General features: G+C 43.5%; 1 protein-coding gene across 2 annotated transcripts in view; it reads left to right on the forward strand.

The window, feature by feature from the left end:
* LOC101551817 (rho guanine nucleotide exchange factor 6) overlaps positions 1-27,144 on the forward strand; it is a 149,374-nt gene that overhangs the window by 102,126 nt on the left and 20,104 nt on the right. Inside the window, exons 9-15 of one of the 2 annotated variants that reach the window (XM_055122345.1) lie at positions 10,461-10,599; positions 15,389-15,448; positions 18,752-18,898; positions 22,988-23,074; positions 23,551-23,629; positions 24,837-24,982; positions 26,075-26,200. In XM_055122345.1, the coding sequence (XP_054978320.1) occupies positions 10,461-10,599; positions 15,389-15,448; positions 18,752-18,898; positions 22,988-23,074; positions 23,551-23,629; positions 24,837-24,982; positions 26,075-26,200 (784 nt within the window). The remainder of the gene's footprint in view (positions 1-10,460; positions 10,600-15,388; positions 15,449-18,751; positions 18,899-22,987; positions 23,075-23,550; positions 23,630-24,836; positions 24,983-26,074; positions 26,201-27,144) is intronic. The other variant, XM_055122346.1, reaches the window with a different exon arrangement.

Below are 27,144 nucleotides of genomic sequence, written 5' to 3' on the forward strand. Positions count from 1 at the left end.
GCTGATCTGAGTGGAGAGGGAAAGAGGGAGCAGGATAGGTATTGGCTTCGACTCCATGAACTGTCTCTCTCCATCCTTGGATTTGAGACCATCTTTTATTTATTTATTATTAAAACTTTTATTGAATATCGTGACACAGAGCATTACAAAGCTGTTTATGATTAGATTTCAGTCATACAATGATCCAACACCCATCCCTCCACCAGGGTACATTTCCCACCACCAATGTTTTTCATTTCCCTCCCACCATCCCCCAAACCCCATATCCCCCCCCCACCCCACTCAGCCTGCATCTCTGGCAGGCACTTTTCTTCTTTCTCTCTCTCCTTTTGTACATTATGATTTGTGATAAAGGTACTAAGAGATCATTGTTTGTGTTCAGGGCATTCAATATTTTTATCAGGGTGAGGCAGGAGTAGTTTATTTAACTGGGACAGCTTTAGGATATGGATGTGACAGCTGAGGCTTCCGGAAGTACAGGGAGGTAGTGGGAAGGAGCTCATTGCGACCCTGAGAAAGCCGGGAGATTTCAGTCACAAAATGTGCATGTCAATTTTCAATAGGTTAATGTCTCAGTGAGGTTCGTCCTGAGATGATGGAGTCTGGTGGGGCCATGGTGGCAATTTTGGATTGTAAGAGCAAGCAAATGACAGGGGCTCTGCTTGGGCAGGCACAAGGTTAACCTGCCCCTTTTGAATTACTCTGATCTATTCAGCTTTGAACGGGTCCGAGAATAACTGCGGCTTTTGATCTCTTTCGAGATTTATTTATGGGTCTCTGAAGCAAGGCTAATAAATGCGCTTGTATAGCTGAGCTTCAGGTAGTTTGTGGGTATGGCTCCCCATACCTAACTTTGGGCCACTAATTTCTTTTTTTAAACTTTTATTTTTAAAATTTTTTATTTATTTATTTATTTTTAATTTTATTAAATCACCGTGAGATAGTTATAAGCTTTCATGTTTGGGTTACAATCTCACAATGATCAAACACCCATCCCTCCACCAGTGCACGTTCCCCACCACCAATATCCCGGATACACCCTCCCTTTCCCACCCTCCCCCTGCCTCCATGGCAGACAATATTCCCCATACTCTCTCTCTACTTGGGGGCATTATGGCTTGCAACACAGACACTGAGAGGTCATCATGTTTGGTCCATTATCTACTTTCAGCACGCATCTCCCATCCCGACTGGTTCCTCCAGGCATCATTTTCTTACTGATCCCTTCTCTATTCCATCTGCCTTCTCCCCTCCGCTCATGAAGCAGTCTTTCAGCTATGGGGCAATCCCCCTGGCCCTTGTATCTACTGTGCTTGGGTGTCAGCCTCATGTGATGCTACCTTACAAGGGCCACATAATTTCTCTGGAAATCTGGTCCCAAAGTTGTTAGGGTATGGCAAGAGGCAAAGTGGCAATTTTCAGGTATCAAGAAGCCTCATCAGGCTGTTGATGCACTCGCTCCATGGGTCCAGGGTGACCTGATGGGGACACCATACCCCCTTGCTATTACTTTCTTAAATACACATTTTATTTGTTGAATTTTGTGTGGTGCCAGGGCATTGACTGGGTACAGGGGTCACATATGTAAAGTCAGTGCTGTCCCTTTGACCTACATCCCTGGCATCTTGAATAAACATTTTTATATTTCCCTTATGCCATGAGGACAAGTCCCAGAGTCAATCAATGGCGAGTTGTATCACTTCCACCAGCTCTGTTTGATCTCCTGGGGAATATTGATCCATGGAGCATATCTTTCCTCCATCTTGGTATTGATTTAAAATTTATGCCACCTGTGTATTATTCCAATTTGTAACTCTGCCCCTCTGTAAGTTGCTATCTGATCCGAAGCAATTTACTTAGAAACAATGTCTAAGCCTTAGTCTCCATACCTTTTTTCTCTTTTTTTCTATATTTTTGGCTTTTTGGGTCACACCCGGCGATGCTCAGGGGTTACTCCTGGCTCTGCATCTCAGGAATTACTCCTGGCGGTGCTTGGGAGACCATATGGGATGCTGGTGGTCGAACCCAGGTCAACCACTTGCAAGGCAAGCACCATACCCGCTGTATTTTTGCTCAGGCCCCAACCTTTTAATACATTTGAAACTATCATTAGTAAAAAAAGAACGTGGTTGAGATTTCTTGCCTGTGATGGATACTAAGTAGGCATCCTGCATGCTTTGGGGGGAATTTCTTAGCAATGAAAAGGCATCCCCACCTTCTGTTGGGTTGCTGTTTGCTCGGTCACTTCAGTTTGTTCTGAGAACAGCACTCTGGCCAGAAAGACAGTGCCCCCCAGGAATGTTTCTGTTGTAATGCTGTGAACTGGAAGGTTGCTACCAGCACTTGCACATATTCGGAATTTAACTTAATTAATAACAATAGATATTCACTTTAAGGAACATCATGACTTAAAATTTAAAGCTCAATAAGTTTTATACACGGGGCTAGAGCAATAGCACAGCGGGTAAGGCATTTGCCTTGCATGCGACTGACTCGGGTTCGATTCCCAGCACCCCATATGGTTCCCTGAGCACCACCAGGAGTAATTCCTGAGTGCATGAGCCAGGAGTAACCTCTGTGCATCGCTGGGTGAGAACTCCCCCCCCCCAAAGAAAGTTTTATGCAGAATTTTTTAACAAAAGACCTTTTAAAGAACATCAGGGTTTAAATTTTTTATACAGATTATTTCATTTTGGATTCCCCCTTTCCTTTGGTTGTTGCCACACACTTAGTTGCAGTGTTTGCACACCAGCTGTGGTGTTTTTGCACATTTGGTAGCTGGGGTGTTTGCTTGCCTTTTGGTGGCCCTGCTCGCTGAAAGGGATATTTTAGGTGTAGCATATTTTTGTTGTAGTGCTCATACACACTTGACTCCACTGTGTTGGAGGCTGCACCCTTCGTAGTGAGTTTCCAACAATAGTACCACCTCCGTGCATGTGGTGCAGGAGCAGGGATTCAATGTGTGGCACTAGCGAGATTTTTAGCTCCCTCACTCTCCCTCTGCCTCTGCCTCTGCCTTAAATTCATGGAGCATTCACTGAAATCCCATGGACTTGAATTTTTTTCTTCCTGTTTTTTTTTTTTTAAATGTTGCACTGTAGCACTGTAGTCCCGTTTTTCATCAATTTGCTCGAGCGGGCACCAGTAACGTCTCCATTGTGAGACTTACTGTTACTGTTTTTGGCATTTCGAATACGCCTCGGGTAGCTTGCCAGGCTCTGCCATGGGGGTGGGGGGAATACTCTCAGTAGCTTGCCGGGCTCTCCGAGAGTGAGGGAGGAATCCAACCCGGGTTGTGCAAGGCAAATACCCTGCCCGCTGTGCTATCGCTCCAGCCCTTTAAAATGTTAAAGATGCGAATTAAATTATAATACTTGCGATGCGTTTCTAAGAGTATATCGGCTATATTACATGCACCCGCACCGTGTAGTACATTTCTGCTGGCACACTAGAGGCAAAGCACAGCTGAATGTCACGCAATGCAGATGAAATCAGGCTGCACAGGGTCTCCACTAAAACGGGGCCTTTAGTGGAACCTGAACCTGTTTTTTCCCACACCTCTAGCTTCAGCAGGAACAGAACCTTTATCCCAAGGGGCAGGGCCAGTCAGGTGAAGTTCTTGCTTCTAGCCTGCAGATGGCGCTACGATACCGAAAAAGCTGCTGACGGTTACCAATGACCCAGCATCTAGCGTGCAGCCTGAAAAGTGATTGCATCAGGTGCCTGGTTAAAAATGCCGGGCGGGGGCGGGAGCAGGTGCGGAGAGATAGTCCAGCGGGTAGGGTGTTTGTCTTTGCTTGCGGACACCCCAGGATTGATCCCCGGTACCCCATGTGGGCCCTCTGAGACTGCCAGGATCGAACCCTGAGCGCAGAGCCAGGGGTAAGGCCTGAGCACTGTTGGGTGTGGCCCAAACACTGAAACAAACCAAAGGGAAAAAATGGGGGTGTGGAAAGGGGAAAATTTAGTAAGGGGGAGCCTGGAGAGGTAATCCAGGGGGTAAGGTGCTTGCCTTGCACGCGGCTGACTCGAGTTTCATCCTTGGCATCCCAGATGAGTGTCCTGACGGCCAAGAGTGATCCGGGAGTGCAAAGCCAGGAGTAAGCCCTGAGCACAGCCAGGATGTGGCCCCCAAACCCATAGAGAGGTGGGGGAGGGGAGAGGTCTTCTCTTAGTTGGGTACTTAAGCAGCCTGTAACCTTGGTGATTTCCCCCCCCTACTTACATATATTTGAATGGCTGCCCAGGGGTGAGGTCCTTTGGGTTTTCCCCTCTGTCTCCCCTGTCTCGCCTTCTGATTTGTTTCTCTAGCTCTTGTTCCTTCCTGGGAATAACCTCTCCCTCACAAAAATACCCACTTTTGCCCCACGCTTCCTCCCGCTTTTCACGGGGAGAAGGAATCAGTCATCAGAGGAGAGGAGAGGGCGCTAACACGGATTGGGATAGCATCCCCTGTTGTAACCACGAGCTAGGTGCCTGTTCACTCCCCGTTTGCCCGTGTTGTTTCCCCGTGTTGCCAGCAGTGGAGAGAAAATCCAGAGCGGCCTGCTTGCTTCAGGGACGATTTTGAGCCGCAGCTGCTGTGTCTCTGTCTGCGGGGACCCAGGGGAGGGAGCTTGTGAGACACATCACAAACCAAAAGTCGTGAGGACAAAATCGAAATCCAGGCAGACAGCCCCTGCTCAGGGACTGGATCACGAAGAAAGGATGGATCCACCCCACTCTGTTCAAATGCTTCCTTGGGGGGATTTTCCACTTGCCCAGAGTCTCAGGACTGGGAGCAACTCACAACTTACTTCTCCTTCCGGAGACCTGGTAATTCCTGTGCGAGGCTGTTCTTTTTCTAGAACTGCCATTCAAAGGAGAGAGTAATGCCCAGATTCCACTGGCACAGATACAGAGACGGTTAAGCAATATTGTCACATTCTAGTAGTGTTCTTTTTTGGAGGGAGGCACACACTGGAGACACTCAGGGGTTACTCCTGGCTCTGCACTCAGGAATTAATACAGGCATTACTGGGGGGACCCTGTGGAATGCTGGGGATCAAACCCATGTTGGCCTCATGCAAGGGAAGTGCCCTACCTCCTATACTATAGCTCCAACCCCTCTCGTAGTTTTTTTCTTCAGCTTTTGTGCCTAATATGAGACATATCTGAGTCAGAGGCTATGAAATAGGTGCACATGGTATCAAATAATATTCATACTGTGAAAATTATTTTGACTATATCACATCAGCTGGTCCAATCTGCTGACTTTTCAAATGATTGTATAAAACTTAAAACTGAGGGGTTTTGTTTGTTTGTTTGTTTTTGTGTCATACCCAGCAATGCTCAGGCATTACTCCTGGTGTCAATGGTGGACTACATAGGATACCGGGAATCAAATTTGGGTTGGTGTAGTTCAAGACACACACCCTACCCACTGTACTATTGCTCCAGCTCCCAAAACTGACTTTTAAACGCAATTAAAAAAAATTATATATGTACAAGTGTATTATATTTGTGAATGATATTTATTTCTGCATTGAATTTATTTGGCCAAAAGACATGGACAGAATTCTGAATTTTTTGTTTTGTTTGTTTGGGGGCCACACCCAGTCATGCTCAGGGCTTACTGTTGGCTCTGCACTTAGGGATAACTCCTGATGGTGCTCAGGGGACCATATGGAATGCTGGGGATCGAACCCAACTCGGCCATAAGCAAGGCAAGGGCCCTACCCGCTATACTATCTCTCTGGTCCATAACTCTATAAGCTTTTATTCCCTTGTTTCACTAGTCAGTCTTTTCTTTCCTTCCCAGGAGGCGGAATTTTATTCTAAGACATTCATGTCACATATTTTAACATTTAAATTCTTTCATAATATTTGATAAGCCTATGAATTAGAATAGCGCATGGAAACTAACAGCACATTAACATTTGCTTTTCACTATTGTAACCCTTCTATCAATTAGTCTAGAATATTATAAATGCCAGGGGTTATTTAGTCATGGAAAAAATAAATTAGAAAAAAATTAGAGGCAATTTTCTATAAATTCTATTTCTACTTAAATGTGCTTTCCAAAATCGAGTTATTTTCCCACTGATAATGTGATGAATTTTCTAAGCCCCTTTGTGGACTTCATGGTCTTGATTGGAAATTAAACATCAATACATTTTTCATTAAACTGAAAATCACAGCTTAATGCTCAGTTTTCAAGATGGGATTTTAGCAAGGCATTTGCCTTACAACAACAACAAGAATGCATCTAGTGACTACATTCAAGTTCACAAAGGCCTTTCTTGTCCTGGGAATCTTTTAATTTACTTTTCCGGGTGGGGGCCACACCTGGCAGTGTTCGGGGCTTATTTTTGGCTCTGTGCTCAAGAATCACCTTTGGTGGGGCTTCCTGGATGTGGTGCTGGGAGTCAAGCCACCTTTCTTGTTTCTAGCTATCGCTCTGATTCAAATATTGTGAATCTTAAGAAGAATCTTAGCATGATCTTACAAACCCCAATATTAAATTGTCACCATTTTAGTAAGCAGATTTTATCTCTGGCAGATGAGCCATTCAAGGCTTCTGTTGTTTTTTTTTTTTGGGGGGGGCACACCCAGTGATGCTCAAGGGCTACTACTGACTCTGCACTCAGGAATTACTCCTGGCTGTGCTTGGAGGATTATATGGGATGCCGGGAATCGAACCCAGGTTGGCCCCATGCAAGGCAAACACTCTACCTGCTGTACTGTCACTCCGGCCCTGGGAGCACATTTTGACTCCATACTGTGCAACACACCACAATGGTATGGAAGATTGGTGGGACCTATTGGAGCCTAAACAGCTAACAGTTGAAGTTGGTGGGACCGAGAGGAAGATAGTCCTGGAGAAGAGGTGCTTGTCTTGCACATAGCAGCTACCGTTCCAACCCCAGCACCACATAGGGTTCCCCCAAACACTGTCAAATGTCACATCTGAGTACAGAATCAGGGAGAGTCTTGAGCACTGCCAAATGTGACTTTCTCTTAGAAAAAGACTTGCGTGGGGCCCAAGAGATGGGACAACAGGTAAGGCATTTATTTGCCTTTCATGTGGCCAATCTGGATTCAATCTGTGGTGTCCCAAACGGTCCCCCAAGCACTGTCAAGAGTGATTTCTGAGTACAGAGCCAGGTGTAACCTCTGAGTATTGCTGGGTGTGGCCCCAAAACCAAAAATAGGAAAAAAAAGAAAAAGACTTAAGCTTGTAGGCTGAGGGTTTATTTTGTTTTGTTTGAGGGCCACACCCGGCACTGCTCACCACTTACTCCTAGTTCTGCGCTCAAGGATCACTTCTGGTGGTATTTGGGGGACCATATGGGATGCCAGGGATCCAATCCAGATTGGCCGTGTGCTAAGCAAGCATCCTACCCACTGTACTCTCACTCCAGCCCCCGGGCAAATAGAGATTCTTGAGTAGGAAAACAACAGGACAAAAAAACTCTTGAGGAAAATGGCTCAGAGGAGAAAATATCTAGAAACCAGACAAGTTGGGTTAGTGAAATGAATCCAATGGGGTCGTGATGAGGTGCTGAATTAAAGGCGGGGTGAATGGGAATGAACAAACACAAGAAAAAAGGCTTATGACTGGAGATACACAGGCAGGCAAGGGGCTGAGGGAATGGCGCAGTGCTAGATGTGCCAAGCTTGAGGCTATGAGTTTGATGCCAGGTTCCACCTACACGCATATTTCATTCTTGGAACCCCTGCGACAGAGTAGAGTGTGTGGTCTGTCATGCACCACAGCCAGGTGTTGTGACCCCAGTGAGCACATGTGCGAACATCACAACTACCTCATGTGCACAACTGCTGTCGGACACCACAACCAAACGAGCAACCATCGCCGGCAAGTGCATGTTCAACCCACTTCGTCATCACAGTGGCAGCAAGAAAGGGAAGAAAATGGGCAGAAAAAGGGTGTGACAAGCAAAACTTTCAAAAGATGCTGTTAGGGCTGGAGCGATAGATAATATAGTCGGGAGGACGTTGGCCTACGGTTGACACAGATTTGATTCCCGGCATCCCATAGGGTCCCTCTGTGCAAGACCAGGAGTAATTCCCGAGTGCAGAGCCAGGAGTAACCCCTGAGTAACTCCTTTTTGGTGTGACACCCCAAAAAGAAAAAAAATCAAACAAATCAAAGATGTCGTTAGATAGGTGGTAGATTTCTGTCTTTAATTATGCTGATAGAGACAGTGGGGCAGCTCATATTGCAGTCCAGGATTCTCTTGTGCAAAAGGAGAGAATCCAGAACATTCTTTCAAGGACAATGGCCATGTCAGTTTAGAATTAGACATTTACAGGGTGGAGTTTGTGCACTATTAATGCAAGGGCAGGGGTGGGGCTCTCTAGAGGCAGATTCTGCCCTTGCATGCTGGAGACCTGAGTTTCCCCCAGCACTGCTTTAAAAAAAGATGTTGTTACACTCCTTTATGTTATTATTAGAGGCCACTCCTGGTGGTACTTGGCAACTAAATGGTGGTAGAGATCGAACCCAGGGCCTGGCACACACCAGGCATGAAGTCTACAAGGTTTGATGTGATTTTGATTTTTTTCCCCTTTATTTTTTTCCAAGTTTTTTGGGGGGCCACACAATGGCCCTATTGTTTCTAGCAGTGCCTGAGGGACCTTATTGGATCCCAGGGATCAAACCCAGGTGAGCCACATGCAAGACAAGAGCCATTACTTTCTGGACTATCTCTCCAGCCCCCAGCTTTCTTTGTTCTTTTTTTTCAGGTGGGCACACTTGGTGGTTCTCAGGGGTTATTCCCAGCTTAGTACTCGGGGACCATGCACTGCGAAGGATGAAACCAGGCCTGCTGGCTATGTAGCATGCATTCAGCCCTTTGAACCATCTCCCCTACCCCAATTTTTATTTTTGCTATTTGGGTCACTCCTGGCAATGCTCAAGGGTTACTCCTGGCTCTATACTCAGGAATTACCACCGGCGGTGCTCAGGGGACCATATGGGATGCTGGGAATCGAACCCAGGTCAGCCACGTGCAAAGCAAACGCCCTACCACTGTTCTGTTGCTCCAGCTCCACCACCACCCCAATTTTTTATTTCTTTTCTTTTTTTTTCTTTGTGGGGCGATGCTCAGGGCTTACTCCTGACTTTTCACTCAGGAATTACTCCTGGCAGTGCTCAGGAATGCTGGGGATCAAACCCGGGTTGGCCACGTGCCAGGTAAACACCCTACCCGCTGTCCTATCTCTCCAGCTCCAATTACTTGTTTCTTAAACCAAACTGTTGCTGTAAGGGAGAATTGTTTAGTGCCGTGCTGGTTTTCCTTCCTAGGCTAAGTGACTTTGTGGTTAGTGACACACATACTGCTTTCTGAATTTACGACTTGATTGCGAACATTGCAAGCGGTGCCACAGTGACAGAGGGCACCTGTCATGTCACACCAGCCCAAAACTCGAATGTTTTGATTGACTTAAGAAAGCCTTGTTTTTAACTCTTACATTTAGTCGTCTCCTAGGCTCTGTGGGCCCCATGCCTTCAGGGATAGACTCCTTAAGGGTAGTGATCGGGTTTTCTTCACTGCTATATCCCCATTTACTTAGTATATGATCGATAAAAAAAAAACTGTTGAGTGGAAAGAAAGAGTGCCACATGTAAAGCATTTGCCTTTGTGCACAAGCAACCTGGGTTTGGACTCTGGCACCACATACTATCCCTTGAGCCCTGCTAGGAGTGATCTCTGGGCACAAATCCAGGAGTAAGCGCTGAGCACAGCTAGCTATGGCCTCCAAACCAAAATAAGTGAACAGATAACTGTTGGATAAAAATGTTGTTTGGGGGCCACACCCAGTTATGCTTAGGGGTTACTCCTGGCTTTGCACTCAGGAATCACTTCTGGCGGTGCTCAGGGGACCATATGGGATGCCGAGGATTGAATCTGGGTCAGCCTCATGCAAAGCAAACACCCTCCCTGATGTGCTATTGCTCCGGCCCCTGTTGGACACAAATAAAAACCAGGGATCTGGAATGTCTGGCTCCCTCCCCATGGTTGTCCCAGGGATGTATGGACCACTGACTGCATTGGAGGGCTCAAGTAAATGCTACTAAGTAAAGTTGGAATGCATCGGACAACATTGGGATGAAGAAAACCATTTACTTGGTGTACTTTTACCTATTTCAAGGGGTTGGGGATCACACCTGACAGTGCTCAAGGGCTAGCTACTCCTGGCTCTGCACTCAGGAGTGACCTCTGCCAGTGCCTGGGAGACCATACATGATGCCAAGGATTTGAACTGTTCAGCCATGTGCGAGGCAGGCGCCTTAATTACCCCCCCCCCACACACACATACACACATATAACTCTGCCAGCTCTTCGGCCCTTTTATTTGCTTTGTATTGTGTGACACTGAGCCAAATAAATTTGGTTGATCATTTGTGGCTGAAAGAAGAAGCAGTAACAAAACCATATTCTGTGTTTTGCTAGTGACGAACTGGAACGGTTTATGGAAGGTCAAGGTGCGGCCAGTCCAAGCATTCTTCTCTTAACCACCAGCCTCAGCAAACCTTTCATGCGACTGGAAAAGTACGTTACACTCTTACAGGAGTTGGAAAGACACATGGAGGTAAGGGAAGGGGAACCTGTAAAAGCTTCCTTACAAATTGTGGGCCTTTACTCAGGAAGATGCACTCCTCCTCCCGAAGTGACCGTGCTGCAGAATTCACGGAAAGCTGGGGCTGAGAAAGTTCTTTTAACCAATCTCCCCTCTCCCTAGTTTTCCTTTTTCCTACTGCAAATAAGAAGGGGATTTAAAAAATTTAATTTAATTATTTTTATTTGGGGGGACCACACTTTACGATGTTCAGGGGTTATTCCTGGTTCTGCTCTCAGGAATTACTCCTGGCAGGGCTCAGGGGGTGAAATGGAATGCTGGGGATGGAACCTGGATTGGCCGTGTGAAAGGCAAGTGCCCTACCCACTGTACTATCTCTCCGGCCCTTAATTAAAAAAATATTAGAGAATCACTGTGATGTACAGTTACAAACTTATGAACTTCTGTGTTTGCATTTCACTCATACAGTGATCATTTACCCATCCCTCCACCAGTGCCCATTCACCTCCACCAATGATCCCAGTATCCCACTCACCACCCCCACCCCATCCCTCACCACCCCACCCTGCCTCTGCTTCAGGGCATTCCCTTTTGTTCTCTCTCCTTTTGGGTGTTGTAGTTTGCAATAGAGGTATTGAGTGGCCTTCATGTTTGGTCTATAGTCTACTTTTAGTTCACATCTTCCAACCTGAATGGCTGGCCCTTAATTTTTATTGAGTCAACATGAATCGCAAAGTTATCCTGATTTTATTTCTGGAGGAAATGAAGGCATACAATATTACAGTACCAGTCCCTGTACTACTGCCCACTTCCCTATACCAGTGTCCCCAGTTTCCCTTCCCACCTCCATTCTTGCCTCTGTGGCAGGTGTTTTTCTTTCTTTTTCTTTTAGGCTCTGTGGTTTGCAAATCTGCTGCTGATAGGATATCATGCATATCATTTTACTTTTTTCAGCACCTCCTCCCCCCCAACACTGGATCCTCCAGAGTGACCTCTTCCCTCCACCATTGTCCAAGAATTTTTTATTTATCCCCTCAATTTTTGTTGAATCACCATGAGATACACAGTTACTTGATTGTTGTTCATTACAAGTTGTTCATGATGGGGTGTCAGTCATACAATGTTCCAACACCCAACCATGAAGGGAACATTTTTATCCACACTCCAGGAAGATATTTTTTTTGTTTCTTATTTTCCAGTACTTTGGAAGCCTCATTGACAAATAAAACTGCCATAAATTAGGTTGCACAACTGTGATTCTTTTCAAAAGGTGTGTAACATGGTGGTGTCATGCACTCATGCATTGTGAAATGGTTACTGCATATTAATCAGCACCTCCACCACCTCATCTCATTATGATATTTTTATGGTGAGAAAGTCTACTTTCCGAAACAAGTTTCAAGTATTCCAAGCAATGTGATGAATTGTAATCTCAGAGTTGCATGTTACATCCCCAGAACTGACTCATCTTAGGAGTGGGAGATCCAAGCCTTTACTCCTGATCACTCTTCCTCTTCATTTTTCTAGCCTAAGGCCATTAGATTCCCTCCTGTCTGTGCTGCCTTGTTGACTTAGGTTTTCTTCTGCTCTCTGGTCTGTAGGTGGTGGTTCAGTCAAACATAACAGTGAAATCTTCTGTTACTTTAGTACATTAGCCAACTTATTGTGGGATGTGTACAAAGCTAGAGAAAGCAGCAGCAAATATAAAGAACATTTTCACTAGAGGCAGGAATGAATATTCATCCTTAGAATTAGGCTGCCATCATTCAGCTTTTTGATTCTGGACTATAATCCTGGCAGATTCTAGTATTGCCTTCAAGATGAATGAATGGGTCCCATACCAATTACCTCTCAAGGCCTCTAAATACAGTTACATCAAAGTCTCCTTACATTTTTTCTCTAAATTGGCAGCCTAGCTTTAGTTTTTCCTAAATATTAAGATTTGCAAGGAGTCCTGACAATTGAGTGTTTTTTTAGCAAGAGTCCATATCCTGTTACTGAAAACCAAGCAACAGTGAGGAGGAAGTTGTTGAGGAGGAGAGGAGAGTTTGCCCCCACACGGGTGAGTCTCAAGGTCTACTTGCAGCTCTGCATGCAGGACTGCAACTAACAGTACTCACAGCTCACCATGTAGAGCCAAGGAAGGAACGTGGGCTGCCTATTAAGCCTTCCCGACCCAGCGATAGTTGAGGTACCCTCACACCATCACACCCAGGATACTGCCGTGTAGGTGGAGAAGTGGGCCTGCTGGGGGACGCTGCCTTTACCCTACATGCTCTTCCTGTGTCTGGCGGAGAGGTTTTTGAGGTTTGAGAGGGTTTGGTGCGCCTTAAAGAGTCGGGTTGCATAATATGAGACTGACACCCAAGGACAATAGAGACAAGGGCCAGGTTGGAAGCCTGCCTCATGAGTTGGGGGAGAAGGCAGCTGGGATAGAGAAGTCAATGATGGTTGGAGGAATTGCTTAGGATGGGAGATGTGTACTGAAAGTAGATAAAGGACCAAACCTGATGGCTTCTCAGTGTCTGTATTGCAAACCATAATGCCCCAAAGGAGAGAGAAATTATGGAGAAAACTGTCTGCCGTAGAAGTATGGGGAGGGTTGGGATGTGGGGGATACTCTGGACATTGATGGTGGGAAATGTACACTGGTGGAGGAATGGGTGTTCGATTATTATACGACTGAAACTCAAATATGAAAGCTGTGTAACTGCATCTCACGGTGATTCAGTAAAAAAAAAAAAGAGTTGGGTTGCACACGGCCTCCCGGTGTGGTCAGAGTTTGTCAGGACTGAGAGCCTGGACTCTGAGCGAAAGCACATTCTCAGGTCATTTGACCTGGCAGAAAGCAAACCCACGTGCGAGATCAATTCTGGGTTCAGAAAGGTATTGACCTCTGGATGCCTTTTCCCCCCAACCCTAGTGATTTGCTCTACGGCTGGAGGTGGCCGCTCCTTGCTTAGAATAAAACGGCAGCAGCTTATGGCCTCAAGTTTCTCTTTTCTGCCTGCTCTGTGCTGAGCAACAGGTAGACAAGGTGGGAAGGGAAATCCCCACACATTTGCCCTGCCTCGAACCCCAAGTGTGGCTTTCCCTGTGTCCCAGCCTACATCTGCCCCTGCTCCCTGCTGTCTCGTGCTGCAGATAGTCGGCCTCCTCTTTGCCACCATCATAGAATCCATGCCCTGAGCTTTGTGGATACACGCTTCCAGCTGCTCAAGCCGCATTATCTAGCTTTCCGATCCCCTGTGCACGGCTGTGGGCTAATGGGAGAGTCGCCCCTGTACTTCTTGCTTATTTCCATAAGGATCCATTTAACCCTTAAGGAAAAGAAGCTCGCTTTTCCTGTATCACTGTATCACTGTCATCCCGTTGCTCATCAATTTTCTTGAGTGGGCACGAGTAATGTCTGCATTGTGAGACTTGTTTCTGTTTTTTGCATATCGAATATGCCACGGGTAGCTTGCCAGGCTTTGCTGTGTGGGCGAGATACTCTCGGTAGCTTGCCGGGGGCTCTCCAAGAGGGGCAGAGGAATTAACCCGGGTCGGCCATGTGCAAGGCAAACGCCCTATCTGCTGTGCTATCGCTCCAGCCTCTCGCTTTTCCTAAGAAATTCTTGGCTGGGGTCAGACCCTAAGCCGTTCAGCTCTGTATTTATACTGGCTGGTTGAGCAGCAGATTTTATTTGCCCATCACTCAGATTGAATTCCAAAGATATAGACATGCACCCCTCAGATTGGTAGATATCTACACCACATGGACCCCAAAATTAGGTGTACAACCTCCCGCTGACTTCATTTTCTTTTTTTTGGCCAGGAAAGGATGGGCAAAACCCAGCAGTGCTCATGGGCTATTTGTTTTTTTAAATTTTATTTTGTTTTTATAATGCCGTTCAAAACAATTTATTGCATTCAATATTACAACACCAATCCAACCACCATTATACCTTACCCACCACCTTTCTATCGAATTTTCCCAACGACCACCCAAGCCTGCCCCAATTTATGATCTATTTCTGTCTCTGTGCTCAGGAGTGATCCTGGCAGGGCTCAGGGGATCATATGCAGTCCTGGGGATCAAACCCATGCAAAGCAAGTGTCTTATCTCCTATATAACTCTCCAGTTCTACCCCCCCTCCAAATTTCTACTTTCCATTCATTAACAGTTGTGAAGCCTTTTGGGGACATGATCCCTTACAAGAGTTGAGTACCATGGAATTCCATTATTTGTACAGTAACAACCTTGCTGAAGAAGGCATGTGTGGTAGAAAACTTGGCATTACTTCCCCATCTGCTACGTTGAGTTTGCTTGAAATGCAGGCATTTTAGAAAATGGTATTAGGTTGATTGTCCTTTAATCACCATTAGATTCCATGATTTGCTACCTCTTGTAAGTAGGTAAAATCACCCAAGGTTGCCCTCTCTCAAGCAGTAGTTAATGTGATCTCAAGTTTAACATCCAAACAGGAAATGTGAACCCAGGAATCAAGACTCATGCCTAGTATGTTGTTATGAAACTTAGGATGTGTTACCAGAACTTTTCATATCTTAATCAAGGGTTTTCAAAACCTGACATTAGCATGAAGTAAAAATGACTGTTGTTTCAGCCTATGAATTTCAACACGTACATAAATTTCTGGTACCACCACTATCATCAATATCCCCAGTTCTACGACACCTTTCCCAATGCCTCATTCAGTAGAGCTTGTGGCAGCCACACTCTCCTCCCATCCCTATTTCCTGACAAGCACTGATCCTTTCTCTGTTTTTAATATTGTTTCAACATGTATTCCCTTAATAGGAAATGCATCCAGACCATCAAGATATTCTGAAAGCAATCGTAGCATTCAAAAATCTCATGGTAGGTGATATTCTAAATCTTTTCTTCACTTTGTACACTTTGTTCCTTTTAAAAGAGCTTTGTGGGAAACATTTCTTTATGTAAAGGTCTTTCGAATGGAAACAATAAGCTTTGGTGATGATATCAAAAGTGATAGCGTTACTTAATTTGTCTTCCCAAAATCATGCTCGCCTATGAAATGTTGCCAGGCGGAGGGAATAAAGCACTCGCATTTGAAGTCTTTACCACATTAAGCATTGCTGTGTAGGTGGGGGGTTTCCTTTTGTCTTTGTCTTTCCCTCCATGTTGCTCACCTGATGTCTATACAACTTATTGTTGGCTGATTGGCATCAATACTGGATTCATCACCTACTTAATTCCAAAGGTGTGAATTTATACTTTATATATGATGGAGAAATCCATCAAATCTAAAAGAAAAATAAGTGACTAAAATACAGTTACTTTATGTAGATTGCTACCAAAGGTGCCCGTTGGCTTAAGTATGATGGTTAATGTGATTTCTTTACCCCTTTGGTGTTGAAGTTTGTGGTGGCATTTAGGGAGGGAATAAAGATTATTTGGAATGACGAAGTGCAACTTTTTTTTGACATTTCAATAGCATTCCAGCTTATAGGCATCGATGTTTAGTTTTTGATTCTTGCTCTAAGTTTCAGATGTAACATCTAATTTAAAACACAATAGAATACTATAGAAGCTCTACTGTGTTCATAGCAAAGATGAGATTAATGTGTTATATTAAAATAGTTGTTTTTGTAGTCAAAATTGTGAGTTTTTTGTTTGTATATAATCAAAGTAAAGAGAAAGTAAAGTGAAATTTATCAGCTACACAGGTGGGGTGGGGGGCTGGGGGATGGGGGGAGGTTTACTAAGGTTCTTGGTGGTGGAATATGTGCACTGGTGAAGGGATGGGTGTTCGAGCATTATGTAACTGAGACTTAAGCCTGAAAACTTTGTAACTCCCCACATGGTGATTCAATAATAAATAAATAAATAAATAATTTTTTTAAAAAGTGGACTGTTAAATTAACTGTTTTACATGGTTTGACCTAATTAACAGCCCACTGAAATCCAGGGTGTTGAATATCATTTGTGCTCCTTTTATTTTTTCCCATGTAAATTGAATTTAAATTGCCCTTTAATTTTTTTTGCATTTATTTTTGACTTGGGAGCATACTAAACACTGCTCAGGGATTACTCCTGGAGGTACTTGGGAGACCATATGTGATACTGGGAATCAAATCCAAGGTGGCCTTTTGCAAAGCTGTACTATCATGCTGTACTATCACTCTGGGCAATCCCCCTTTTGACAAACCTTATTTCTATCTGATGTTTTCTATGTTTTAAAACTTATTTTAAGCTTTATAATATATAATTATGAATAAAATTATAGTATATTTAGTCAGGCTATAGATGCCTCAAATATGTGTACAATAAATTGATTTTTGTAAGTTTCCAGTTAGTTTCGTAAAGAGAGAGGACAGGTTTCTATTTTGTTTTGTCTTAATTGAATTACCACGAGATACACAGTTACATAGCTGTTCATGATGGGGTTTCAATCATACAGTGTTCCAACACGACAGGAGAGAATTTTATAGGGATTATACCCTGCCAAACACTGATGTTCATTTGGAAGGAAGAACAAATAACCATATGAGTATTTTCATGTTTGATTTGGAATGAGTACTGTTAAACTACTCTAATACTTTCCAAATCTATGATTTGATCTATGTTTCTATATCTGTCTCCTTACCATTTATCTAGCTATTTGTTGCCTAATCTATCTATAAATATGTTATCTAGCTAGTTGTGTGTCTCTCCTACTCCACATATTGTTTATTGATTGTATGCATGAAACGTAGTTATATCTCTTTTTTCTCATTACTTTACTTTTTGAGTTTATTTTTTGGCTTTTGGAGTCGTACCCGGTGATGCTAGAGGTTACTCCTGGCTCTGCACTCAGGAATTACTCCTGGCTGTGCACAGGAGACCATATGGAATTCCGGGGTTCAAATACAGGTCGGCTGCATGCAAGGCAAGTGCCCTACTGGTTATACTATTGCTCCAGCCCCTTCCCAATTACTATAATAATAAAATATTTTTATAGCAATCTACTAGTCTGCAAGTAAAATTGAGGTTGTTTCCTCTCATTATAAGATCACTGTGGCATGAAGAAGTAAAATTTCTTCTTTTCCTATAACTACTAGTAGACACACACATATAAGTTTTGGGATCATACCTAACAGTACTTCTAGCAGTTCTTGGGGAGCCATGTGGTGTCAGAAATCGAACCCGGGACTTCTGCATGAGAAGCATGTGCTCCAGCTCTTTGTGTCATCTTCTGGCCCAGTTTTTTTGGAATTAAGATGTTACTTGATTACAAATTTATCTTATATTAGAAGAATACATTGCCTTGTAACTGAAGCAGGATTTATGCAGAGAGATATAAGCTAACTTGTATCTAGAGCAGAACCATCTAGCAGAATGTGTTTGTCCGGAGTCAGGGATTGAGCCTGGGACCTCATATACATGATGCATACTCTCTAGCACCAAACTAGAATCTGAAAAATCTCAATCTATGCATTTCTGTCCCTTTAGCAGGGACTCCTTCTATTGACTGGAGCCAGAGCACCACAAGTAGGACGTTTTCCTTGCACGCAGCCGGCCTGGGTTCCATTCCTCCATCCTCTTGGAGACCCCGGAAAGCTACCCAGAGTATTCTGCCCACATGGTAGAGCCTGGCAAGCTACCCATGGCATGCTCGATATGCCAAAAGCAGTAACAACAAGTCTCACAATGGAGACGTTACTGGTGCCCGCTCCAGCAAATCGATGAACAACAGGAAGACAGTGCTACAGACAGTGCTAGAAGGGACTCCACACATACTTATTTCGCAGGATTACATACATTCTTTCACCATTGAGGTTCGTGAATGTAATGGATCTAGAGATGTAGGTTAGTGGAACTTTCTGTTTGTCAGGAATGAATCTGATGATGAGGTTCATAGTGAATAAGAGGGACTCAATAAAAAACCTAGAAGTCAAATGTCATTTCTTATTTGGTCATGTTTTAGGTTTTTTTTTCTTTTTTTGGGGTCACACCTGGTGATGCACAGGGGTCACTCCTGGCTCTGTACTCAGGAATTACCCCTGGCGGTGCTCAGGGGACCATATGGGATGCTGGGAATCGAACCCGGGTCTGCCACGTGCAAGGCAAACGCCCTACCTGCTGTGCTATCACTCCAGCCCCTTAGGTTTATTTTAATAAGAATTCCTGTTCAATTATAGTCTGCTTTGATTTTTTTAGGGAGAGTGCCAAGATCTAAGAAAAAGAAAGCAGCTGGAGTTGCAGATACTTTCGGAACCAATTCAGGCATGGGAAGGGGAGGATATTAAAACCCTGGGAAATGTCATCTTTATGTCACAAGTATTGGTGCAGTTCGGAACAAATGAGGTAAGTTGTTTGCATATTTCGATGACATCTCTTTCATCTACCATGTTTTCCATCCTTGATTTGCTCTTTCATTGGGGTCAGATGCTCTACCATTTGAATCAGAAACCAAGTTCCTATTCTGGGTCCAGCACTCTGCTGGGAGATGGAAAGAAGAGCAAACAGTGAGCTTTGCTTTCTTGATTTTGAGCCACACCCGGCTGTGCCCAGGGCTTACTTCTGGCTCTGTATTCAGGAGTCACTCTTGGTGGTGCTCAGGTGACCATATGGGATGCTGGGGATTGAAACCTGGTCTGCTACATGTAAGGCAAGCACCCTACCCACTGTACTATATCTCCGGGCCGAGCTTTGCTCTCTAAGAACTCATTTAAAGCAGTTTCACACATAAGCTGCCCCTAGGAAACAATTCCCAAATTGCACAGCCTCCACAATAAATCCCATATAGAATCATGGAATTGATTCAGGAAAATTGGGGGAGTGTGGAACATGGCCATTCCAGGGGGAGTACTTGGAAAGCAGTCAGCCTGCTGAGTGCTGCAGAAGGGACAGATTCAAAGACTAGGGAGGCCACGAGGCAGAATTTCTCCTGAACGTGGTTACTGAGGACTTTGAAAAGCTTTGGGAAGAACCACTGGGGAGAAATTGCAGGCAGCAAGTGTATCTGGCAAGAAAATTTCAAGAAACTGGGTTTTGCATTTAAGGAGCCACAGGAAGAAGTGGAACATGTCTTTTGGAGAGCATCTACTAGTTATATATTTATTTTATGGGATCAGGGAAACCCTTATGTTTGACTGTTCCTTAATGCAAGTTTGGGGAGGTTGTTTGTTGAGCCAGATATGGTGATGCTCAGGGGTTACTTCTGACTCTGTGCTCAGGAATTACTCTTGACGGTCTTGGGGTGTCTGGGGATTGAACCCGGCTCTGCAACTCACAAGGCACGCACTCTACCCATTGTACTATCTCTCCAGCCCCCTTTTAATTTTTATTAATTGGTTTTAGGCCATATCCAGTGTTGCTCAGGGATTATTTCTAGCTCTATGAAATAATGCATTGCTGGGGCTAGAATCTTACTATATGCAAAACATGCACAACAGCCTGTTGAACTCTCTCTAGCTCTAGTGGTATTTTATTTAATTTTTAATATTTTATTATTATTGTAGTTTGTATCACATGTTCACAATAATGTTATTTTAAGTGGCTTTTTCTCTTTGTTCTACATGGAAGTAGTTCTCTTCTTTTTACTGATTAAAGGTATATTTTTACAATTTTTATGTATCTTATTTTCATAAAGTAGTTCACAATAGTTCATTGCAGATATATTCAAACACGAATCTCACCACCAAGCACCTTCCCACCACAATAAGAGTGAAGTGTGTGAAGGTTGCTGTATTTCATTCTGGAGCCATTTAAGCCCGTATATAAGACAATGCAAGCAATTATATTAAAACCAGACAAATGTGCGCTATTTTTGGTATGTAAGTGGGCTAGAGTATAAGAGGTCACATGGCCACAAATGTGGCCGAGTGCTCCAGGAAATTCTGTGTTGCTCTCTTCCGGGAGTTTTGGTTTATATTCTCTGGATCTTGGCCATTGATGAGATTACATATCGACAGGGGCAGTTTATGGGTGTGACTGCCAAGCAACTGAAAAACTGGGGAGCTGGGGAGAGGAGGCCCAGTTCTGAGTCCCGTATACCTGGGTTTTTCTGCCGGTTCCCACTTGAGTGAAGCTCGACCAAGTGTGTGGAGGGTGGCCTTGAGAATGGCGGTGGTTGGGTTCTGGAGGTTTTCAGCTTCCGGGGCTCTGCTTGGGGCAGGGATGGAAACTCAATCTGTCCCCCTTTGAGGTGCCCTGGTGAAGACAGCCTGACGTGGGGTCAGGACATTCTGCTGATTTAAAGTATTTTTAAGTAGAGAGAGTAAGAGGGAAATTGTCTGCCATAGAAACAGTGGGAAGGGTGGGATCGCAAAGAGGGATACTGGGGACATTGGTGGTGGAAAATGTACGCTGATGGAGGGATGGGTGTTCGATCATTGTATGACTGAAACTCCATCATGAAAGCTTTGTAACTGTATCTCACAGTGTTTCAATTTTTTAAAAAAGTATATTTTAGTTGTTAAAAATTTAGTTTAGTATTCAATTCATTCTAAACCATTTTGATATTTATCAAAGACATGAATAATATTTTAGCATATTGCACTACAGTGTATATTAAGTTTCTCACCCGCTGGAGCCACCTTCATTTTGGTAATTTTCAATGTCAAGTCATTTCTAGTTTGTGGACCTAAACATTTATTTTGTGCTTGGACTGCAGCTTGGACAGAAAAGCATCAACTCTGCAACCTCTCAGTATTACACACTTTGAAACAGCATGGGAATTTGTATTTAGGTGTTATATATACAGGAGAGCTATCAACTATACGTTTGTGTCCATTTCAGAGGAAAATTCATCTAGCTTTGTACTTGTGAAGTTGGGCCTCTTTATTTTTTAAGAAATTGCTATCCTGCCTTATTGCCTTATGCAAGATTGTTTATAAAACTGGTGGGTTTTCTCAGTGTCTGTGTTGCAAGCCATAATGCCCAAAAGTAGAGACAGAGTATGGGGAATATTGTCTGCCATGGAGGCAGGGGGAGAGTGGGAAAGTGGGGGTATACCCGGGATATTGATGGTGAGGAATGTGCACTGGTGGAGGGATTGGTGTTTGATCATTGTGTGATTGTAACCCAAACATGAAAGCTTGTAACTCTCTAGGTGATTCAATAATTAAAACAAAACAAAACAAAAACGGGTGGGTCCTTGTAGGATAACATAGCTTCAGATAGTTTAGGTTTATTGGGTTACTCCCGTTACAGTGCTCCCACTCCTCTGTGTTTATATGTAACTTCTTTCTTAGTGTTCTGTTGACTTGCAAATATTGTTTTTCTCTTCTCCTTGAGTCCTTTGCATAGTTTATTCAGAGCAATGTCCTTTTTGTATGGACACAGGAAGACTTACAAATGCTATGCTTTTATAACTTGGGAAACATTTGACTCTACATGATATTTTCCTCCTGGGCATCAGTTCTGTAAACCTAAGCCTCAGCTGCTCTTACTTCCTAGCACCCCCAAAATCAGGGTCCCGATGAGGGAGGAGACGGACCCAGGGCAAGTGGTGAGTTGTGTGCTACCCTGGCATCGAGATGGGCCTGGCCAAAGTGCCTAATGCTTAACTATAAATTAAGAGCTTGATCATGGACAAATGCTGTCACTATCCAAACAGTGATAACTAGATTCGGACCCTGCTAGGGTGAGGAATGATTAATCTGGCCTGAGTGTTGTGGTCTGAGTCTGTGGCAAGATGTTGCCAGGAGAGCTGCCTTGCAAGCCTCAATGTATCTCTTGCTATGTCCATACAAAAATAACTAGTATTAAGATGTTAATAAGTGTTTGGACTAAGGAAAGGAAAACAAACCTTAACAGTCAGGAAGGGCTTTGGAATGCCCTGCCCTCAGGAAGGGCTTTCTTATGTTGATTTTGCTACCTGGCTGGATGTAGCCTAGGGGACAATGTGGGAGAGACAAGTAGGAGGAGAGACTAGAGAGAGGGCGGCAGTTGATGCAGAGAGAGGCCAGAGCTGGGAGTGCGGGAGATGAGAAAGATGGAAGATTGAATAAACGGTAACTAATCAGCAACCAGCTTGGTCCTCGTTCTTCCTTCGCCTGTCCTTGGCCAACGGCCATCCCGATCCAGCCCATACACAGCGGTTCCAGAGCACTGACGCGGGCGCTGAGACAGAGCCGCCGTGAGAGCCTGCGAGTGCACACGCCCTTCTGCGTGCCTTTGTTTTTTACAAGTCCTCAAATCCTTAAGGTGGGGTAAGGGCAGTAGTACAGTGAGTAGGGCCTTTGCCTTGCACATAGCAACCTGGGTTCGATCCTGTCACCCCAAGAGTGATTCCTTGCATGCAGAGCCAGGAGTCAGTAAGTAAGCCCTGAGCAACACTCAGTGTGACCCAAACACCCTCCCCCACAAAAAAAAGGAGTGGGCAAAAATCCTTAAGAAGCCAAACGTCCAATTTCTATTCTCCATTTAATACTTTTCATTCCACTTTAGGAGAAAGAGGAACGCTACCTTATGTTATTTCCAACTCTCTTGGTAATGTTATCTGCAAGTCCTCGGATGAGCGGCTTTATCTACCAGGTTAGTAAACCTCCTACAAAAAAATAGTGTGCCCTATAATGAAAGAGAGGTTTCCTTTCAGATGAAATAATTCCACTGTAGCATAAAGAGCTCCAGCCATGAAAAAGCTGGACATTCTTTCCCTTCATTGTAATAATAACATAGCTTATTGAAATATTGTATCTTGGCCCTGCCATGACCAATTTTCATAAAATATTAGTCTTTGATTTGTTCACCAATGCTCATGAGATTGTGTTAGAAAAGTAAGCTGTTTGTAAATCCTGACCTGAGAACTTAGGATCTTTAGCAACACAAATACATTTCTCTCTCTATTTCTTGTCTGATTAAAATTATATCAGGGACACAGATTATTTGTTGACACACCTGAGAAATACATCTGGACATAATTCTACAATAAGAAGGTCAGAATGGCAAATGGAAATAAGCACAGATATGTACAATCACAGAATTAATGGGAATCTTCTTTTTTCTTGTAGGGAAAAATGCCAATCACAGGAATGACGGTGACCAGATTAGATGAAATTGAAGGGAATGACTGCACATTTGAAATCACAGGTCAGTCATTTTCTCTTTTTTCATGAATCTACTTCAAATCTTTTTTGGGAATGAAGTGGACTTTAAATAAATAAATGCTCTTATTTTCTGTTGTAGAGTCCATGCACAAGTTTTACATGGGCACAGCAAACTATATTCCATTTCCTGGGATAATTAGGGTATAGTGGCGATAGAACAGAGAAGACACATAGTCATTCAAAAGCCTCCACTTTGCCATTATTTTTCATCTTCTCTTACATAAGAGCTACTAGTGCTCACTAATAACAAAATGGACTGATGTAAATGCAATTTTCTCTTCCCTCTGTCATCTATTTTGTAGTGGCATAGGAGCCAAAGATGTGGACTTTTATCAGCAATTTTATCATCAGCCCATGAATCAACAAGATTTGGTTGTGTTTCTAAAAAGTACCGAAAAGCTATGAAGCTTTCTTCATAAACTGAGCTAAATGCCAAGCCTCCATGTGGACCCTGGCATTTTGGATGTCAGACCCCAATGTGTGATTAACGTGTAATGGTTTCCCTGTTTGCATGGATATGGCACAATCACCAATACTGGGATAACAGCCTTAAGCCTTTACTTTTCCCAAGAAAGAGCCCCAGATTTGGTGCTGGCCTAAAAGACTGTAACCAGTGTCCAGGAGAGATAGTACTGGGGTTAAAGTGCTTGCTTTGTATGTAGCTGGCGGTTCAGTTCTTGGTGTTGCACGTGGTTCCTGAAGCACCACTACCAGTATAATAGTCTCACTTTATTTATTTGCTTGCTTGTTTGGGTGCCACACCACGTTGTACTCAAGGGTCCTTCTGGCACTGCTTGGGGACCCTCCAGAGTGCTGGGGAATTAAACTGGTGTAAGTACTTTGCTCCCTATAACCTCTCCAGCCCAATATACTGAGTTTAAATGAGAGGGATGCTCTTTATACATTTTTGGATGGTGAGTTTGTTTCAAGTGCAGTTATAAACTCTAAGATTCCAAAAGTCACAAACAGCTGCAATGGTTTTATTAATCAGAGGTGACTCTTTCTTTTCTTCATTATCTTACCTTATCTGTGATCATTGAAGTGGAAGTTTCAACAGGGCTATCCCATAGGGATGAAAACTCCCCCAAACAGATAGTTATGTCTTGGCTGTACAAAGTAGGCTTACGAGGAAGTCAAGCTCATGATTCTTTTTGTCTTCTGTTTTCAAATGCCCGTCATTGATTATACAGGTAACGTAGTGGAGAGGATTGTGGTCCATTGCAACAACAACCAGGATTTTCAGGAGTGGTTGGAGCAACTCCAAAGACTCATCAGAGGACCACCCTCTAACACTTCATTAACTAAGTCATCATCATCATCTTGTAGTACCCACTCCGTAAGTAGTCCACATGTTAACGTCCAGGGATTCTTAGGGCCCACATCAAATTCGTCTTGCAGCAGACTTACAGACAGCATTGAGCATGCCATTAGTCTTTGGGTAGTATAGATTTGTAAGGTTCAAGTACAGTTAAACCTCACTAATTCTGATTTCTTACGGTGAAGGGAGACCCCTCCAAATTTGTTTATATTCTACTTAGAAGTGTGTCGTTTTGTTTGACAATATTCAGGTTCTTTAACTACCTTCTAGCCAAGTGTTTTTAACTAGAAGTTCTTGCTAAGATGTTTGAATGGTAAGCATGATTTATAGTAATTAGTATCCATTATTTCCCTATTAACATGCTAAGTCAAAAGCAATAGTTTACCTTCATGTGTACTTAAACATCTTCATGTAATCTCATTCATGCTCATGTAATCACATTTGCTCAGTAACCTTCAAGGGGAAACTTTAAGCATTGCTTTCTTCCAAGTTATCACAAACCGAATCTTTGTGGAATTTGAATTGAAGAGATTTTACTGTACTTGCTGTGTGAAATCAAAGATATGCTCTGTTGTCTATCAACGTTCAAACATGTGATGCCAAAGTTCGAATTTTGCGCATGGTATGTCGTGGTGAGAATAACATGGACTTTGGCATCAGGTCTGGTTTCTGATCTTAGCTTTGGCAACTGCTGGCTGGTTCTGCACTTTGCTGAGTCTCTGATGTAGGTGATTTGGATGAAATAACCTATGTAAGCACCTCATGCAGTGACCAACACATGGCTGAATTCCTTCCATGCTGACTGTTATTCCTCTTTGCTCCCTTGTAGAGGAAATCAAAAGCCAGTGTCTCCAAGTGAAACACCAGAAGAGAAAGGAGGGGGAGGACAGTGTGATGGGATGTTGAATCAGTTTTGTGCTGTTCCTTCGAGACCCCACAATCTTGACTGGAAAGTGCCAGTTCTCAAACTGGAAGCATTTGTTCTCCCATCTTTTCCTTTTCTGTGGCTGGCTTTGCTGCTCCAATGTAGCTATGGTTGCTCTCTCACTGTGTGGCACCAGGTTGGGTTGTGATGGCCACTTGCCAATGTCTCATCAGACATTTTCCCAGTCTTTTAGCTCCACTGGACAGCCCCGAGGACCCTTGGAGCCTCCTCAAATTATAAAACCATGGAGTTTAAGTTGTCTGCGACCTGCTCCACCACTTAGACCATCAGCAGCACTAGGTTATAAAGAGGTAATTTTGCTACATATGGTATAAAATGCTTCTGACAGGCAAATGTCGTGGCTTAATACAAATAGTTCTGTGAGAATATGCTAGAATCTGTGGTAGGGGAGACTTGCCAATCTTGATTTGCTAGACTTAGTAATTTTTTATTGCTTAGTTTTCCATTTCCACATTGTCATCTACAAATATTTATTGCGAATTTGTAGGTGTACCCTACCTGAGTTTCCCCTGTCTCTTCCGGGAGCACCTCCGGTTCCCCTTGATGATGATATGATAATTCTAATAAATTGATAACAATGTACACATATCATTAGCCAAGATTAAGCAGGAGCTGTTTGATGAGAGCTAAATTTCCAACTAAGTAGAGCCAATTTTGCATCTTGGGTGGGGTCAGTTTGATATTTTACAGCAAATAACTAAAATCTTGTAGGACCTAAGCTTGAGTGTGGATTATGTATATCTGAATTATTCTCTACAGTTAGAAGATATTTTAATGAGAGCAATGTATTTTTAAAAGGTTTCTAAGTGACAGCCTTAGAAGACTAGCCACTTGGGTTATGTGGGGATTTTAAGTGGCTTTTCCCCCCTCTCATTTGCAATCAGTAAATGTCAGTCACTGGCTTTGGTAACTATGTGGAGTGTTACCTTTCCCAGCCCGGTATTTTTTTTTCTGGTCCCTAACTTCTTTCTCAGTACTTACTTCAGCTTTCTGAAAAGAGTCATATGCATTTATTAGTAACAGTTCTTTAAATAGGTCTCGAGTGAAAGGTATGTTTGTGACAATTATGAGATGCATCTTAATTCTGCATAAGCAACAGACATTTTGAAGTCAAGTGTGTGTTTTGATGAGGGATGAGGTAGACCTATATCATTTCAAGTTTGTTTTGATCTAAAACGTGCTAACATTTCCGTTAATTGTTGCCTCCACCACTTACGACAGTAAAAAATGAACA

The sequence above is a fragment of the Sorex araneus genome, chromosome X, assembly GCF_027595985.1.
Source record: "Sorex araneus isolate mSorAra2 chromosome X, mSorAra2.pri, whole genome shotgun sequence".
In the NCBI taxonomy this organism is placed as follows: domain Eukaryota; kingdom Metazoa; phylum Chordata; class Mammalia; order Eulipotyphla; family Soricidae; genus Sorex; species Sorex araneus.